This window comes from Monopterus albus, unplaced genomic scaffold, assembly GCF_001952655.1.
Source record: "Monopterus albus unplaced genomic scaffold, M_albus_1.0 scaffold360.1, whole genome shotgun sequence".
Classification (NCBI taxonomy): Eukaryota; Metazoa; Chordata; class Actinopteri; order Synbranchiformes; family Synbranchidae; genus Monopterus; species Monopterus albus.
Window position 1 is genome coordinate 36315 of NW_018128240.1, and position 17730 is coordinate 54044.

The 17730-nt window shown below is 38.3% G+C and overlaps 1 protein-coding gene and 3 non-coding genes across 4 annotated transcripts; 1 reads left to right on the plus strand and 3 right to left on the minus strand.

Moving 5' to 3' along the window:
- Positions 1–590: 590 nt before the first annotated feature.
- On the minus strand, positions 591–663 carry trnav-aac (transfer RNA valine (anticodon AAC)). Its single transcript has one exon. It is a non-coding gene; the product is annotated as a tRNA-Val (tRNA).
- Positions 664–750: 87 nt separating this feature from the next.
- On the minus strand, positions 751–823 carry trnav-cac (transfer RNA valine (anticodon CAC)). The gene has a single exon. It is a non-coding gene; the product is annotated as a tRNA-Val (tRNA).
- Positions 824–3571: 2748 nt separating this feature from the next.
- On the plus strand, positions 3572–10677 carry ncf1 (neutrophil cytosolic factor 1). Its single transcript, XM_020625573.1, has 11 exons — positions 3572–3662; positions 4434–4514; positions 4640–4715; positions 6487–6652; positions 6788–6846; positions 7058–7180; positions 7474–7581; positions 7689–7806; positions 8490–8603; positions 9319–9494; positions 10235–10677. Exons 1-11 carry the CDS (start codon positions 3591–3593, stop codon positions 10396–10398), a joined length of 1257 nt encoding a protein of 418 aa, XP_020481229.1. The 5' UTR covers positions 3572–3590; the 3' UTR covers positions 10399–10677.
- A 739-nt stretch (positions 10678–11416) lies between these two features.
- Positions 11417–11488, minus strand: trnaw-cca (transfer RNA tryptophan (anticodon CCA)). The gene has a single exon. It is a non-coding gene; the product is annotated as a tRNA-Trp (tRNA).
- Between the last annotated feature and the right edge of the window lie 6242 nt (positions 11489–17730).

Sequence of the window (17730 nt, forward strand, 5' to 3'; positions counted from 1 at the left end):
CTCTCCTCTCCTCTCTCTCCCTATGCTTCTATATGCCTCCATTACACATTACTAACTTTGTGTCTCCTCTCTCCTGTAGTGTGTCCTCTCTCTCTCCCTGTACCTTTCTGCAGGTTGCCCTGGCCCTGGAGCTCTATATTTCTGATGAGCAGTCACCGGCTACATCAACTTGACCAGTGTTCGATTGTTTGTTGTGTCTTGTTGCTTTTCTTCTTTCCTCTCTCCTCTATCCACTCACCCCAACCGGTCGAGGCAGAAGGCCGCCCACCAAGAGCCGGGGTCTGTCGGAGGTTTCTTCCGTTAAAGGGAGTTTTTCCTCCCCACTGTCGCCAAGTGCTGCTCAAGGGGGATTTGTTGGGTTTTCCCTATGTAATAATATTGATAACAGTAAGGTCTAGACCTTACTTTGTAAAGTTTCCTGAGATGACTTTTGTTGTGATTTGGCGCTATACAAATAAAATTTGATTTGATTTAATGTAGTGAATTATTTATTTATTTGTGATTACGTAATTTTTCGTCCTCCATAGGAACTATAAGCAAGTCGTCAGGTATATTAGCTGGCAGGTTGGACGGGAAGGCAATAAAGTTAGTGTTTCCGCCCGGTTTCGAACCGGGGACCTTTCGCGTGTTAGGCGAACGTGATAACCACTACACTACGGAAACCAGCTGAACAGCCATCCTTCAGGAACTAAATTTAAACGATGTTTTCAAGTCGAAGGGTATTTTGTGTACCAGGGACAATAGAGAAAATGTTCCCGCCCGGTTTCGAACCGGGGACCTTTCGCGTGTGAGGCGAACGTGATAACCACTACACTACGGAAACACAAGGTTAACGTTTCCCGAATAATTTTAAATACTAAAACCAAAGGGACTGGGTGGTGGTTGTGTGGCATGTTGGATCTGTCAGCAAAGTCGAACGTTAGAGTCAAAGCCAAACAGTAGGCTACATCGGTCCTCTGGACCTAGTTTGATTTTAGACCAGCTGATGCACGACAGGAACGTGCTGAACACTGAGCATGCCAGATTACGGTAGCTGTGTCCCGTTGGCTCAGTATTAGTAGTCAAATTGCATACAAACAGCCGGCTGCCAACAATCCAGTCACCTGGATAGATTACGTGTTGGACCAACTGAGAAAATAAAGACATAGTGTGAAACTCTCAGCCAAACCGTAAATGCTTTCGACTTATATCTCTTTTATACAATATTGCTATGCAATGGGTGAATGAGGCTCAAACATAAACTACTATATCCCTACAAATATTAAAACTAGATATACTGTATACACAGACTTTACTGTATACACTATACAGTGTATATGTATATGGACATTATATTTTTAATATTTGGAGGCCCATTGTAAGTCAGGGCCACTGGTGTCAGCCCAGTAAAGCCCATGCATTGGCCTAGATTTAGACAGAAAATAAAAGCAAATATTATTCCATCTCTGAGCTATAATCGGTGTCAAATTATATAGTGCTTTCCAATAAAGCTTAGAAATGAGAAAACCAAGAAACAATTCAGAATGTAAAATAAAGCTCTTCTGATTTTTTCCAAGGAGCTAAAAATATACAAACACGAAAACACACAGCAGGTTTCATAAGCATGCATTCATGGCTGTAGTAATTATGGCTCAGAGTCATTAGCTTCTTTCAGCAACAGTAATGTGACCCTGTATGTCTCATGGGCAGGGGAAGGAAACCATCTGCTTCCTAGACAAAAATTAACAGCTTCACTTTAAAACATTAAGAGAAAATAATTTCATATATTTTTAATCACTTGGTCATATATTATTAATCTGATCTACCATTCATCAGAATTTGTGAGCACTGACAATTTCAATTAAAAGATAAAAATCTAAAATAATGTCCTTCACTGACTTTTTATGTTCTCAGAGAGAAGAGATTACCATGGAGGAAGTTTAACCATGTGGGTCTGTTTGTGTTTCATTTTAGTGTTTTTGTTCCTCTTTGACAGTTGCCAAAAATTTTGGAAATCACATGCTGAGCTGAAAGCCCACATGAGTGAGGCAAGAAACAGTTGCTAAACATTTTAAATAAAATGTGTGTTTGCAGTCGATGTTTACACATGGGATAAAATTAGTACCGTGATTCCCCTTGTGGTCAATGGAGAAACAGTTCAGAGGGAAATTCTCAACTTGCGAAAGCTCTTCAAATTTACTGCTTTTTTTTTTTTAACCTGAGAACTATAAAGGAATCCTTCTTACCTTCCTACCAGACTGACAGTCCTTCTCAGTAGGTCCTGAACTTCAGAGTCATGCCTCATCTTTCAAAAAAAAAAAATCATAAAATTAGACAAGCTGTCAGTTACTTGATATCAGGTGCAGGCTCTGTTCTGTTAAACTGTTCTTGTGTCCACTTAATTTCAGCTAGCACAGTGTTTTTGCAGTGTTCACTATACTTGTAATGACTTTTTTAATACACACGCTTGTTGACCAGCCATACTGTTCAAAGGGTGACAAAACCTGTAGGGACAGTATGACCTAGTATTATATCAACATTTACATCAGATTAAATTCTTCTACTGTACATGTAGTTCTTAATTACTACTACTTATACTAGAACTATAGCACTAAAACATATATATTAATACTTTGTTGCTGTTGCTACTACTACTTCAATCCTAACTACAATCCTAACTGCTATTACTTCTATTCTTACAATTAATGCTGTAATTACTAGTTCTACAATTACTGCTATTTCCTGAAACCAGTACTGAAAGCAATATTTTTAAATTTTTTTAAAATTCATGCTATACGTACAACCAAACAAAGATTTTGTATTTCCATAAGTGGGGTAAAACTATGGAATAATTTAAGTGTGGACATAAAAAATAATAATAGAATTGATGAGTTTAAACATAAATATAAAGGTATGTGTCAATCAAGATATATGCAAGAACAGGCTCAATGATTAACCAGATGGAACATTGTGGGTGTGGTGTATGAATGTTAACACTTTGTAATAATTCTTTAGTATATTACTTGTGTGGTGTAGAAGATAATTATCTATGTAGAGATACTGCTTGCAAACCAATGATGGTAAGATGATGTCATGGGGTAGGACTGGATAAGTCTGACTTCTTCCTACTCCATTCAAGCATGTACTAGGTATAAGCAAATTGATAAGGGATTAGCATTTATGGATATGTGTGAAATTATGTGTGTTGACATATCGACTATCTTTACATGCTTGAAAGAATAAAATCAAATCAAAAATCAAAATCAAATCAAATATATCAAACCTTCTATGACTTAAGATATTACTTCATCTTTAGCTACTAGTACTTACTACTAGTAGGCCTAAGACTACTACAACTACTGCTACTCTTACTACTTCTAGTTTTGCAGCTTTTTATTATTTCATTACAGTTGACAGACAGTATTTCCTTGTTTCTTTTTCCCTGTGATGAAGTTACATGACTTTCACAAACATGTGAAAGGAACTAACTCTTGGTACATTGATGACAGGGTGTACATGTGTGCGCACGCGCACACACACTCAGAGTATATAAGCCTCCTGTCTGCTGCTTTTAGTCTTGTTTGGACTCAGTCAATCTGCTGTATCTCAGCATGGAAGAGATCTACGTCAGGCACATCGAGCTGCTCGGCTTTGAGAAACGCGACTACCCGACTCAGCACTACGTAAGGCTCAAAACATTTAGTCTACAAAATGACAAATAGGTTTTAAATCCTCTTAAAATATAGAAACATTATTTAAAACAGCCAGAAGTACTGAGTCAAATTCAGCTCCTGTGACTGAGAATAAAAAAAAAAAAACTTCAATCATGGATAAAATTTTTAAAAGTTGTCGATCTTGTGCTTACATGTAACGGACACGACTTTCCTGTACCTTTCGTGAGTGCAGACAGTGGTGGTAGAAGTACTGAAATCTTTTACCTAAGTTAAAGTAGTAATATCAGAATGTAATACTCTATTACAAGTAAAACTCTTGCTCTCAAAATTTCACTTAAAAGTACAAAAGTATTAGTATCAAAATATACTATAAGTACCAAAAGTAGTCATTATACAGAATATACATTAATGTATATTATATTATGGAATTACAATTACTGATGCATTATCGTGCTCATCAATTTATTGTTGTAGCCAGTAAAGGCAGAGCTAATCTTAACTGCCTTATACATTTCTAATTTGAAGTACTTTACATACTGCTGGGTAGCTTGTGAATTTCCATCATGGATCAAAAAGTCTTATGATTATGCTGTATTTTGTTTATTAATTCATTATCAAATACATGTAGTGCAGTAAAAGTACATTTGCTTCTATAGTGTAGTGAAATCCAAGTATGAATTAGCAGAAAATGAAAATACTCCAGTAAAGTACAGATATGTCAAAAGCGTACTTAAGATCAGAACTTAAGTAAAAGTACTGACTTGCCACCTCTGTGTGCAGGTGTACATGCTGATGGTGAAATGGAGCGACCTCTCTGAGAAGCTGATCTACAGGACGTATCCTGAAATCCACACCTTCCACGTGAGTCCCTGTGCACTACAAAACAAAAGCTCTGCTGACTTGTGCTGATTCATAACTGACGGGGACAAGTAAAGTGAACCAAATGCCTAAAGTAAAACAAAATCTATTTTATGTTGTCGTCACAGAAATCACTCAAGGAGATGTTTCCCATTGAGGCTGGTCAAATAGACAAGAAGGACAGAATCATTCCTTCATTACCAGGTAAAATCAATAACAACTTTCACTATATTTCAACTATATGTAAAAGAGTATGGTCTGGGTCACACTGTGGCACACAGTGAAACACCTGTTTTCCAGACATCAGAGCTGTTCAACTCTCATTTCTACATTTTGGTACAACCCCAAATCAGAAATCAGATTTTACAGCATGTAAAATCAAAATTAAAACAAACTATGTAGTCATGTGTAAAAACATCTGTGTCCTGTGTGACATTGACAACAATACAGCAGCACATTATTTGATGTGACACCTCATCAGTTTTATTCTCCTGCAAACAAGTCTTAAGGTGCACAACGGTCCAATCTGCATTTCAAAGTGTGTCACACATTTTCTATTGGGGATGGGTCAGGACTACAGGCAGGCCAGTCCAGCAGTCGCCCCCCTTTTCCTCTGCAGTTGCGCCTTGGTAATGTGCAGTAATGTTCTTTCAGGAAGCACCTGTGCCTATTTTACATATGTGAGCAAGTCCACTTCTCTTTTTCTAATAATTAAAGTAACAGATCAAATAACAACAAGGCTGAAATCTGTGTGTCAATGTGAGTTTTGGCAGCTGTGAGCTGAATTTACTAGCCAACGAAAGAAAAACCTAGAACCTGTTCTCTAATTTCAAACTCCCTTCATTGGAGGGGAAATCCTGTCAGGTACCCTAACCTTCCACCTCAGCCTCCTCCTATGAAGCACTTTTGTGGCTCCATATACTATATCACATTAATTATTGATAACCTGCTGGCATGTAGGTCAACAGTCAGTTTTATAGGACAGGCTCTGACAGTGATGTATCATGTATGGAAAACAAACATTGTGCAGGTCTATGCATTCATCTGATCATTTCCTGTTCCTGTTCAGAAGTTCAGGGCCAGTTTTCATAAATACAGAACTCAAACTTTACACATTTTCTTTGTGAAACCTTGATTACAAAACACTTACCGAAATGGTGAGGAAAGAGAAGAAACGATCTAGACCTCAGTCCTGATGCAACAGCAGACTACACACACAGGTCTGGAAACTTCTCCCTCTTGAAAGTCACACATGCCAGGGTGAGTGGAGCTTCTGCGTGCTAGAAAAGAGATTTAAAAATCAAGCTCTCTCAAAACAAAATGCAGAGTAACCACTGAGGTCTCCTCTGTAATCACCAGGCCAGTTGGCTAACATGTTCATAATTTTGCACAATTAGACAATTAACATGTAAAACATAGTGTACAAACTGGTGGATGCATTCGGTTATCCACTAGATAAAAACACTTTGTGGCCATAATGTTGCAATTTGCACAGTTGACAGTTTGCCATTTAACAGATTTTGAGGATATTTGTAAAAAAGTGACTGAAAAGTTGTGAAAAGTTTGTTCACCCTTGTCCACCCTTTTTACCTGTACTGCAGTTTAATTGATCCATTTTTAACTATTGTAATACTGATACACAGGTACATGGTATATGGGTATACTTAAGGTTTTGGTTCTTTAAGTGTAATTATTTCTGAGATGCTTTGAATTTACTTTGATGATACCGCAAATACCATCCAGTTCATCCTTTGTTGTCGTTTTATATCAGCTAACAGAATGTGCTGCACCAAAGAGGGGGATAAATTATAATGTGATATTAAATATGACAGTTATTATTGATTTTACGATTTAAGCTATACTCTGCCCTGTCTGTTTACACATCTGAAACTGGTGTTACTAGGAAACCTGTTTGTGTCTTTACCTCTAATTGTCCTCCGTCACTCTGCTGACCAGCTCGTGTTTGCGTTCTCAGCGCCACGATGGGTGGACACCCAGAAGTCGACAGTAACCAGACAGAGCACCTTGGCTGACTACTGCTACGCGCTCATCAACCTGCCGCCTCACATCTCCCGCTGCAAACACATCACCACCTTGTTCAAGGTTCGACCTGAGGATGAAAACCCGCCAGCGGCAAACACGTCAGTATATTACACACACACACACTTCTGCTTCCACTGGAGCTGATGTGATAGAGTGGACAGAATGGAGTGGTGCCAAAATGATAAGCTCCACAAATGACCTGTACCTGTGAAAAATGACCATTTCCTCTGCAGACTGAGAAGAAATGATACATTTGCAGCGTCCAGGGAGTTGGCCAGAGGCAACGCTTCTGGTAAGAGTGATTTTAAACTGCTTTACCAAACTTACCACACTTACTGCCACAAGGCCATGGTTCATTTCCAGTATATAGAGTATACACTTCTTCAGACACAACCATCACGGCTCTAGCTTTTAAAAAGGCTACTGCAGTCCACAACAGTTTCCTGTAAATGTTGGCAGGTGTTTTGTGAAATTAAATGAGATTGTTATGTTTTACTTCTCAGAGATTTCAAGCCCCATCATACTGGACACCTACAGAGTGATTGCAGACTTCACCAAGACGTCCAAACAGGAGATGGAGCTGCATACCGGTGACCTGGTGGAGATTGTGGAGAAGAATCAGAATGGTGAGAAAATATTTGGAGCCTGTCATTACACTTTACATTACACACATTAGGGCACATCAGTGGAGATGCATTGACTCGGGTACTTAATTAAAATTTGTACATACATTTTATCCTACTTTATACTTCTTTATATCAGTGGGACTTATTGTAATTTTTACTTCACTACAAAAACACATAAGCTCATAAAATACAAAACATTGTTAAAGCTTGGTAGTGTAAACCATTCTGACTTGTGACAACTTACTGTAGATGACAGCAAACTGTAAAGCCCTATATCAATGTCTTGTGTTCAGGTTGGTGGTTCTGTCAGGGTGAGTCTAAACGAGGCTGGGTTCCTGCGTCTTACCTGGAGCCACTGGATGGACCAGATGAAGGCGAGGATGCTGAGCCAAACTATGAAGGCAAGCAGTTCATGTTATTTTCTGAATTAATATTGTGAAGCATGCTTAATGTATTGTGTCACTTTCCGTGCATTTTTTTTTTTTAACACTGTTGTGTTTCCCTGCAGGAGAGCTGCACGTCACCATCAATGCCTACAAGGCGGAGCAGGAGGACGAGATCTCTCTAGAGCTGGGTGACACCGTTGCGGTTATTCACAAGCTCCTGGACGGCTGGTGGGTCGTCAGGTACGATCTACACACACACACACACACACACACACACACACACACACACACACACACACACATGCCAATGCTCACATTAACTCCTGGATATTAAAATGCTGATGCTCAGTGAGGTTAAGATATTTATTTATTAAGCTGTTGCACATACATAAGCTTATAGCCTCATTGACAAGCTCCTGCATGCAACTGCTCTTGAATAAAGTTGTTGATTCAAATTGAGCTGAATCATCAACACACTTAACACCTCTATGGAAACGTGTACAGTTTATCATGTTATCATGCTAATAATTAGCATGTAGTATTTAAAATGTTAATGTGAGTTTAATTACAATGTCTGCATCACATACTGCGTAATATTACGGAACTTATTACTACTTTAAGATGCTTGTAATACACAGTTTCTCCACTAATAACCTTTGAAGCATGTCTTTTTTTATAGAGCTTTGATGAGAATAACTGATGGAAGTAAAGCAACATCAAAAAACAACTTAGCATGATTTCTGGATTAAGACCAGCCAGCCAGTTTGATAGTGACAGCAGGTTTGCTGTACTGCAGCCACTCACTTTACTAAAGCTCATTATAGCTTATTGCCACATTAGGACCATTGTAGCATATTCTACATGAACTGGGTTTCCATGAATATTTGCAGTTAATTTTAACCTGCAAATGCTGTTTTGTACAGAAAAGGAGAGGAGACGGGCTATTTCCCATCTATGTTCCTGCAGAAGGGCGGCAAGAGAGAGAACTATGAGGCAGAAAGGACGACTCTGCGGGGACAGAAACCACCACCTCGCAGGTGAGTCAGTGATCACACAGGACAACACTGAAAACAATGGATTCATATTTTTGTCACACAGAAGGCAGTTAAACGTTGTAGCTGAAAGTATAAGATGTGAAGGTCAATTTACATTTTTAAAACAAATGATGTGCTTCAATTTGAAAAACCTCCTGCACATTTAAATTAGCACTTTAAAATTAACCAAAAGCAAAGAGATTATAGAAATGAACAGTCAAGATATTGCTGTTTATTTTTGAAAGACAAATCCCTGTTAAAATCACGTTTAACAATTTAAACTGCTCTACTGTAATAACCCGATGTGACACCAGCTGTGTGAAGGTTTGCACGTAGCTCTTCTGTTGTCCCTCTGATGTCGTACTGTGTCACTTCAGTTTAAAGGGAAGTGTGTTGTTACACTTTCTAACTCTGTTGCACCACAGCTTTGTAATTTCATTTCTCTTTGCTGCTGACTGCCAAGAACTGATGTCTGTTCTGGGTCTGAACTAACACTGTTCATTACTTACAGAGAGATATTTGTTCATAAAAATATTAGAAAACTACATAAAGGTATATCTGACAATTCAGTTTTAGCTTGTTGCAGACCATTGAGCAGTTTTTTAAATTCAGTGTTTATAAACTCAACAGTGAGTTTGGGAAGAAATTATTAACAAAATCAGTTTTAAGGCTGCCATGCGCCATTTCTACTTACCAATAAAACTTTTCTCGGTCTCAGATCCACCATCCGAAATGCCAAGAGCATCCACAACAGGTCTCGCAAGCAGCTCAGCCAAGATGCCTACCGTAAGAACAGCCGTCGATACCTCCAGCAGAAGGGCAGCCGCCTCGCTGAGCCACACAGGAACTCCAAGAACTCCTCCAAGTCACCACTGAGTGAGAGGAGAAACCAAGGTGAAGAGAACTTGCCTGCACTGACATACTGTGCTCTGCCATTTACATCTGTGGCATCTGTGTAAAGACACAAATCAGTCACGGAGAGACACAAAATGACAACAAAAAGATGCAGACAGACTACAAAGACACACAAAATGACCAATGAGACTCAAAACAACCACAGCAGAAAAAATACTACAAAGACACACAAATGACTATAAAGAAATTCATAACAGCCACAGAGTAACAAATATACTGCAAAAACACAAAATGACTTATAAAGGCAGATACTAAGCAAAAAGAGATGCAGAGACTCAAAACAACTACACAGGACACAACTACATACAGATGCAAAGGGCTCTAAAACTACTACAAAGACACACTAAACCACAATAAATACATGCTGACTGGTTACAAAGGGATGCAAAATGACCAAAAAGCTTCACAAAAATACTACAAGCACATGCAATCTGACAACAAATAGACAGAGTAATTGTGACAAGATGCAAAATGACTGCAAAGACTCAAACAACTGGAAAAAGGCACAAAATGGCTGCAAATACAAAAAAACACCCACTCTTGTGTTGTTTGATGTCATTTTGAGTCTCTTTCAGTCTGGGGCTCTGCTGTAGTAGGGGCTGGGGCCTTTTACAGGTCTGTTCCCAGGGGCCTGTTGTGTCATAACCTGTCCATGCTGGTGCAAAATGTGGAAAACAAATGCTGAATGCACATATAAACCCATCATTCTGTTATGTCAGATAACATTCCTGAGCTGTCCGGCTCCAGTTCAGAGAGCGAGCTGAAGAAGGAGGCCCCGGTCATCCCACCCCGGCCGAGTCCAGAGCTCATCCTGGAGCGTTGCACTGACAACACCCGCAAGAAAGTCAGCATCCACAAGTCACGGACAAGTTCCAACAGCTAGTGTGGGGATTCACCGTATGTTGTAAAAGCTGCAATGGAGTAGGCTTTTGAAAGCTTTTTTTCTTTCTTAATTTGTTGAAGATGGTTCAACACAAGCATAAACCACAGAGAGAAAGGAGACTGGTCCTTTGTGCAGCAGTCATGGAATTCACAAAGCAACAGAATTAAAGCAAAAAACCCACTAATGTTGTTTTAGGCATTTTTAAAATTACATTACAGTATATTGCAAGAAGCATAACTTTGATACCATCTGATGGCCACATCAAGTATTACACTGTGGCAGACGAAACAATTTCACTGTAGTGCCTCATTTGAAAAGATGAGGACACAAACACCTTTGTTTGAGTTTGTTAATAATGTTTCAGCTTATTGGGATTTTTACTGGTTAAATGTTATGGTGAACCAAGCCTTTTCTTTTCAGCCTAGAGGTTCGAGTGAAACTCAAAACAAACACCATAAGCTACTCCCACAGAAATAAAGTTTATAGAAATGTTGGACTAATTTCATTTTTGCATGCATTTCAATATTTTTTCATTATTTGTTTTGTGCCATTTTGAGTTAGGCCATTTAAAATGTGTTTATATATTTATTAAGGATTAACACATCTAGACTTTACCTCTACTGACCACAGCAGACCTCCAGCTGTCCTGCAGGTGGAGGTAAACAGCTTTAAACAGATTCCTGTTGAGCTACTCTTGAAGACATCGCTTTTCCATTCACCATTAGCATTAGCATAATTTCTGAGGTGAAACTTTTTGTTCAAGTAACAGAAACAACTACACAGAAATATAGTGGGCTTCCACAAATTATAGCAGATGCTTTTAAGTTTCACTGATGTAACAAGTAACCTATCTGCAGGGTTGTAATACCTCTGAGTTTGTCTGTATGATTATAGTGTGAAAATGTTTCTTCTTCTCAGCTGTCTGTACATAAAAAACAGTTTTCATATCACTATTTGCGTGATACGAGTTTCCATATATCCAGCGAGAACCGGTAGCCCAAAAAATAAGAAAAAAAGTTGACCCCGACGTGATTTGAACACGCAACCTTCTGATCTGGAGTCAGACGCGCTACCGTTGCGCCACGAGGTCCTGACAACATTACAGCCAACGGACATTCTATGTAGCTTGATTTCGTTTCTAAACTATGGCCATGTTAATGCTTTTAATTCACTACATTCATCAGCAGTCATGACACCACACTGTGCAATGCAAGCGGAAACAGCAGCTGCTGGGCTTTAATGAAATAGAGCCTAGCGAAATTCCACAGTTAATCCTCTTATAAATATAACGATGTCAATACTAGCACGCAGCTTCCCTGGTGGTCTAGTATTTAAAAGCTGGGGGAAACGGATTCGGCGCTCTCACCGCCGCGGCCCGGGTTCGATTTCCGGTCAGTGAATTAATCTTTAGCCTTTTTGTTTTTTGGGTTTTTTATTTTATTTTTTATTTTACTTCTTATAAACAAGTTGCATCGACAAATATTGCAATTGAAAATGTTGAGACTAAATATGTAAAGAAACGCTGAAAAATGAAAAATACAAAAGGTGTTAGATAAACAATGCTGTCAGGGGTTAGGATACTGTATCATACAATAGCCTTCATACAATATACATGTATTGTATGTTCTTCATTTTTGCTTTGAAAAGGTATTTGCCAACAGTTTTTCTTAAAAATTAAGTAAATAGTGGTGGTGGGGCACTGTGAGCATTGTAATGTATTTAATTTTAGAATATTTTATTTTGTTCAGTGTAAATGTATGTTAACCTGGGATCTGTTGTTTCATGAATTTGCTCTCTGGGGATCAATAAAGTCTTATCTTGAAGTTAATTGACTTTAAGTAGCCTATAGATGCAGGCAACCACACATCATCATCATCATCATTATTTAAATATTACAGTAAAGAGCTTGAATACTACAATAATAGCCCACTCCTATAGACCACAATTACAGCTCTGGTACCTGACATGATGTAATTAAAAACAGGACATATGACAGATCAATACAGATGCCCTCTGGTCTCTCTGTTTCTGCTATTATACTCATTTTCCCTCTTCTTCTGCAGAGACATTGCGTGTCTTGCTGCTGCAGAGAAATCAGTTAAGTCAACACATGTACACAGGAGAGAACCGGATGTCAGGTGATCATTTCCCTCCAAAATAAAATTAACTTGTGAACACACCTGCAACAAAAATCAATCAAATCAATCAATCAAAAATTTATTTGTATAGCACTTTAAAAACGTCTGGTCGACCAAAGTACTTTACACGGCAATGCAAATCCAGAGTAAAAAATATCATTAGAGAAATAAAACAACATAGGAACATAAAAACACCAAGTACACAGAATCAACAGATAAAAGGAGGAAGCATCAGACAATACTATGGATTAAAGACCAAAGTGAATAAATATGTTTTAACCAATGTTGTCAAGTCTGTAGAGGATCTAGCATTAAAAGGTAAACCCTTCCACAATTTAGGAGCTGCAACAATAAAAGCATGGCCACCCTGGCATTTGTATCTGGCCCTGGGCACCTCTAACAAAAACTGGCTTGAGGATCTGAGTAATTGAGTAGCTGGTTTGTGCCACCTCACCAACTCAGCGAGATAAGGTGGTGCCAAACCATTAACAGCCTTAAAAACAAAAATAAATAGGTTAAATAGTCAAGTCAGAAGTTATAAAAGCATGAATTGCAATCTCAAAGTCATTAAAAGAAAGAAATTACTTGACTTTACTTAGCAACCCCAGGTGAAAGAAACTAGATTTTACGACTGAGTTGATCTGCTTGTCGAATCTTAGGTCACAGTCAAATGTTACCCCTAGGGTTTTTACAGTCGTCTTCAAATGATGAGCCAGGGGACCTAAGTCGTGATTAAAAGCAGCAAATTTCGCCAGATCACCAAATAAAACACACTCAGTCTTATCCTCATTTACTTTTAAAAAGTTCTGAGCCAGCCAGGCTTTCAGGTCAGTCAAACAGTCAAACAGTGGCTGTAGAGATGTCCCTCCAGCTGCTTTTAATGGTAAGTATATCTGGATGTCATCCACATAAAAATGAAAAGAGAACCCATATCTCCTTAGAAGTGATCCCAGCGGAAGTATGTACAGGGAAATGAGAGTTGGGCCGAGTACAGACCCCTGGGGGACACCACAGGAGACGATAGTTGAGGAGGAGGAACAGTTACCAATATTAACAGAAAAACCTCTATTCGTGAGGTAAGATCTAAACCAATTAAGAACAGTACCACAAATTCCTATACACTGTTCCAGGCGAGATATGAGGATTTCATGATCCACTGTATCAAAGGCAGCAGAGAAATCTAAAAGCACCAACAGAACTAGATCCCCAGAGTCCCTGGCCAACAAAATGTCATTATTAATTTTTAATAGCGCAGACTCAGTACTGTGTTTTGATTTAAACCCAGACTGGAATTGCTCCTCAATGCCATTATCTGTCAGAAAAGATTGGAGCTGAATAAGAACAATCTTCTCTAAAACTTTCGACATAAAAGATAATTTGGACACTGGTCTAAAATTGGAAAACACTGAAGGATCAAGATTTGGCTTTTTAAGAAAAGGCTGGACAATTGCTTGTTTAAAAACATCTGGAAGTGGTTGCATATGAACACACAGATGTGTGTGTGGAAGCACATGTACAGATATTCAAAATAATAATAATAATCAATGAATGATCATTCAACACAATGCTGGTAAATTACAGCTACTCATATGCAACCACAAAGGAAATAAATAATGAATCGTTTGTATTATAGCCATCAGGTGGTCTGCATGTGTCCAAATGAGGGAGTACCATCATGGAAATAAACATTTTGAGGTAGTATTAACAACAAACACAAACATAAAATGATAAGTATGGAGAATACAAACAAAGCCAGGGTAACAGGAAACTGGAAGTGCTTAAGAAGATCATGATATTGTATTTAGTCTGAAAAACTGTCAACTTATAAATATGTTCAGTTGCACTGAATAATATCAAACAATATTACAGAAAACTAAAATGGATGTTCATGGACATGCATGTGTTGGGAGAATTTACAAGTCTTGTTTGCTTTATGTCGTCCTTTCTAAGATGGTCAGAACGTTTAGTTCCATCAGGTAAGATTAAGAGCTGGTTTAAACTGATTCTCCCATCGTTCTCTGTCCTGATAACATGTGGTTTTAAGAACTGTCTGTTGAGAGTTGGTTCTTCGGTATGAATCTGACATGCTGTATGAATACTTCATGCTCTCTGGCCAGAATAAATGCAGTATATTGTTAGGACAAAACCAGTCCTTGCATGTTCTTTTATGAAGAATGGTCAAAGACAAATCTGTCTTTTGAGATATTTATTACAATCAATATTTAAGGCAAAATATTCTGGAAAAGCAATACAGAGCTCTGGATTCCGTCTCTTTCTGAAGCCCTATCACAGAGAAGTCAGTGCAAGCTGCTGCAGGAAGGCGCAACAAGTGGGACACAATCATGAAGTGGAACGAAATTTATTGGATATTTCAAACTTTTTTAACAAATAAAAAACTGAATAATTGGGCGTGCAAAATTATTCAGCCCCTTTACTTTCAGTGCAGCAAACTCTCTCCAGAAGTTCAGTGAGGATCTCTGAATGATCCAATGTTGACCTAAATGACTAATGATGATAAATAGAATCCACCTGTGTGTAATCAAGTCTCCGTATAAATGCACCTGCACTGTGATAGTCTCAGAGGTCTGTTTAAAGCGCAGAGAGCATCATGAAGAACAAGGAACACACCAGGCAGGTCCGAGATACTGTTGTGGAGAAGTTTAAAGCCGGATTTGGATACAAAAAGATTTCCCAAGCTTTAAACATCCCAAGGAGCACTGTGCAAGTGATAATATTGAAATGGAAGGAGTATCAGACCACTGCAAATCTACCAAGACCTGGCCGTCCCTCTAAACTTTCAGCTCATACAAGGAGAAGACTGATCAGAGATGCAGCCAAGAGGCCCATGATCACTCTGGATGAACTGCAGAGATCTACAGCTGAGGTGGGAGACTCTGTCCATAGGACAACAATCAGTCGTATACTGCACAAATCTGGCCTTTATGGAAGAGTGGCAAGAAGAAAGCCATTTCTTAAAGATATCCATAAAAAGTGTCGTTTAAAGTTTGCCACAAGCCACCTGGGAGACGCACCAAACATGTGGAAGAAGGTGCTCTGGTCAGATGAAACCAAAATCGAACTTTTTGGCAACAATGCAAAACGTTATGTTTGGCGTAAAAGCAACACAGCTCATCACCCTGAACACACCATCCCCATTGTCAAACATGGTGGTGGCAGCATCATGGTTTGGGCCTGCTTTCTTCAGCAGGGACAGGGAAGATGGTTAAAATTGATGGGAAGATGGATGGAGCCAAATACAGGACCATTCTGGATGGAAACCTGATGGAGTCTGCAAAAGACCTGAGACTGGGACGGAGATTTGTCTTCCAACAAGACAATGATCCAAAACATAAAGCAAAATCTACAATGGAATGGTTCACAAATAAACATATCCAGGTGTTAGAATGGCCAAGTCAAAGTCCAGACCTGAATCCAATCGAGAATCTGTGGAACGAACTGAAAACTGCTGTTCACAAACGCTCTCCATCCAATCTCACTGAGCTCGAGCTGTTTTGCAGGAGGAATGGGCAAAAATTTCAGTCTCTTGATGTGCAAAACTGATAGAGACATACCCCAAGCGACTTACAGCTGTAATCGCAGCAAAAGGTGGCGCTACAAAGTATTAACTTAAGGGGGCTGAATAATTTTGCACGCCCAGTTTTTCAGTTTTTTATTTGTTAAAAACGTTTGAAATATCCAATAAATTTCGTTCCACTTCATGATTGTGTCCCACTTGTTGTTGATTCTTCACAAAAAATTACAGTTTTATATCTTTATGTTTGAAGCCTGAAATGTGGCAAAAGGTCGCAAAGTTCAAGGGGGCCGAATACTTTCGCAAGGCACTGTATTTGCTAATGCAGATTACAATATTGATCCTAGAATTTCATATGTTGATAAATGTTGATAATCTAAAGTCAAGCAAATCAGACCTTACACCCATACACTATTCTTGTGCAGACAGTTTAGTCATCTCGTTCTGCCTGCGCACACCTCCTGTTGTTGTGAGTTTCACTCTGCACCCTCTCACAAAGCCGTACATGTGCACAAGTCAGGTTTTTTCCAAAGGTCAAACAGATTAAACAATTATTTGAACAGTTTTGCAAATACATAACATAGCACTATATCATTTTGCTACAATATCTAAGAAGACAACAGTGACTGTCTGAGCATCTTTCTTTTTGGAACCTGATGTTTTAGGTGTGTTCATTTGAAACAAATTTTACAGCTGCAAGTGATGTTATTGTCATAATTGCTTAATCACATGTACATCACTTTCTCAATTATTTGTTTATACAAATAACTGTAAATCAATAATAGTCTATACATAATGAATGCTTTACCTTGATACTTTTAAGTATATTTTGATACTAATACTTCTGTACTTTTACTCGAGCAACACTTTGAATACAGGACTTTTACTTGTAGGCTAACAAAGTATTTTAAAACTGTGCTGTTTGTACTTTTACTTAAATAGCCTAAGCAATTTGAGTACTTCTTGCACCACTACTGAAGGAGTAGAAATATAAAGCAGCATGTCTAATAGAAATACTAGTAAGTTAATAGTTTTCGAGGGACTGGATCTGGAACTGAACACAATTGGAAATACTGAAATTCATTATCATGAACCAGACGAAGATCTTGACCCTGAAAAAAACATTTTTTAAGAACTCTGAAAATAACTGCAAGTATTACACGGATGAGCAGTTTAACAGCAATGTCAAGACTGAAAACAAATTATCACTAATTCACTTTAATAGCAGAAGTTTATTCAACACAATGCTGTAAATTACAGCTACTCATATGCAACCAAAAAGGAAATAAATGAATGAATTTATACACAAACTTTCAGAGTATAAAACATTATCTTAGTAGTTTAAAACATTCTTTTAATATAATTGCTATTTCTGAAACTTGGATTAATACTGTAAGGGGAATGGATTTTGACCTTGATGGCTATGACTTGGTATGCACAAACAGAGGGAATAAGATGGGAGGTGGTGTGGCCTTGTACATAAATAAAAACCTTTGTTATAATAGAATGGAGAAAATGTCAAGGGCAGTAGATAATTTACTGGAATGTGTGACTGTAGAACTACTTTTGAAAAAAAAAGAAGAATGATGTAATAAGCTGTATTTATAGAGCACCTGGAGCCAGCATAGAAAAATTTAATGACTGGATGGAAGAAAATTACTC

Bases quoted from the DNA above. Each gene is read 5' to 3' on its own strand.
- ncf1 (XM_020625573.1), top strand. From the start codon at position 3,591: ATGGAAGAGATCTACGTCAGGCACATCGAGCTGCTCGGCTTTGAGAAA. The intron at 4,515-4,639 runs GTGAGTCCCTGT...TTGTCGTCACAG, and splicing joins CTGAAATCCACACCTTCCAC to AAATCACTCAAGGAGATGTT. The intron at 8,604-9,318 runs GTGAGTCAGTGA...TCTCGGTCTCAG, and splicing joins CAGAAACCACCACCTCGCAG to ATCCACCATCCGAAATGCCA.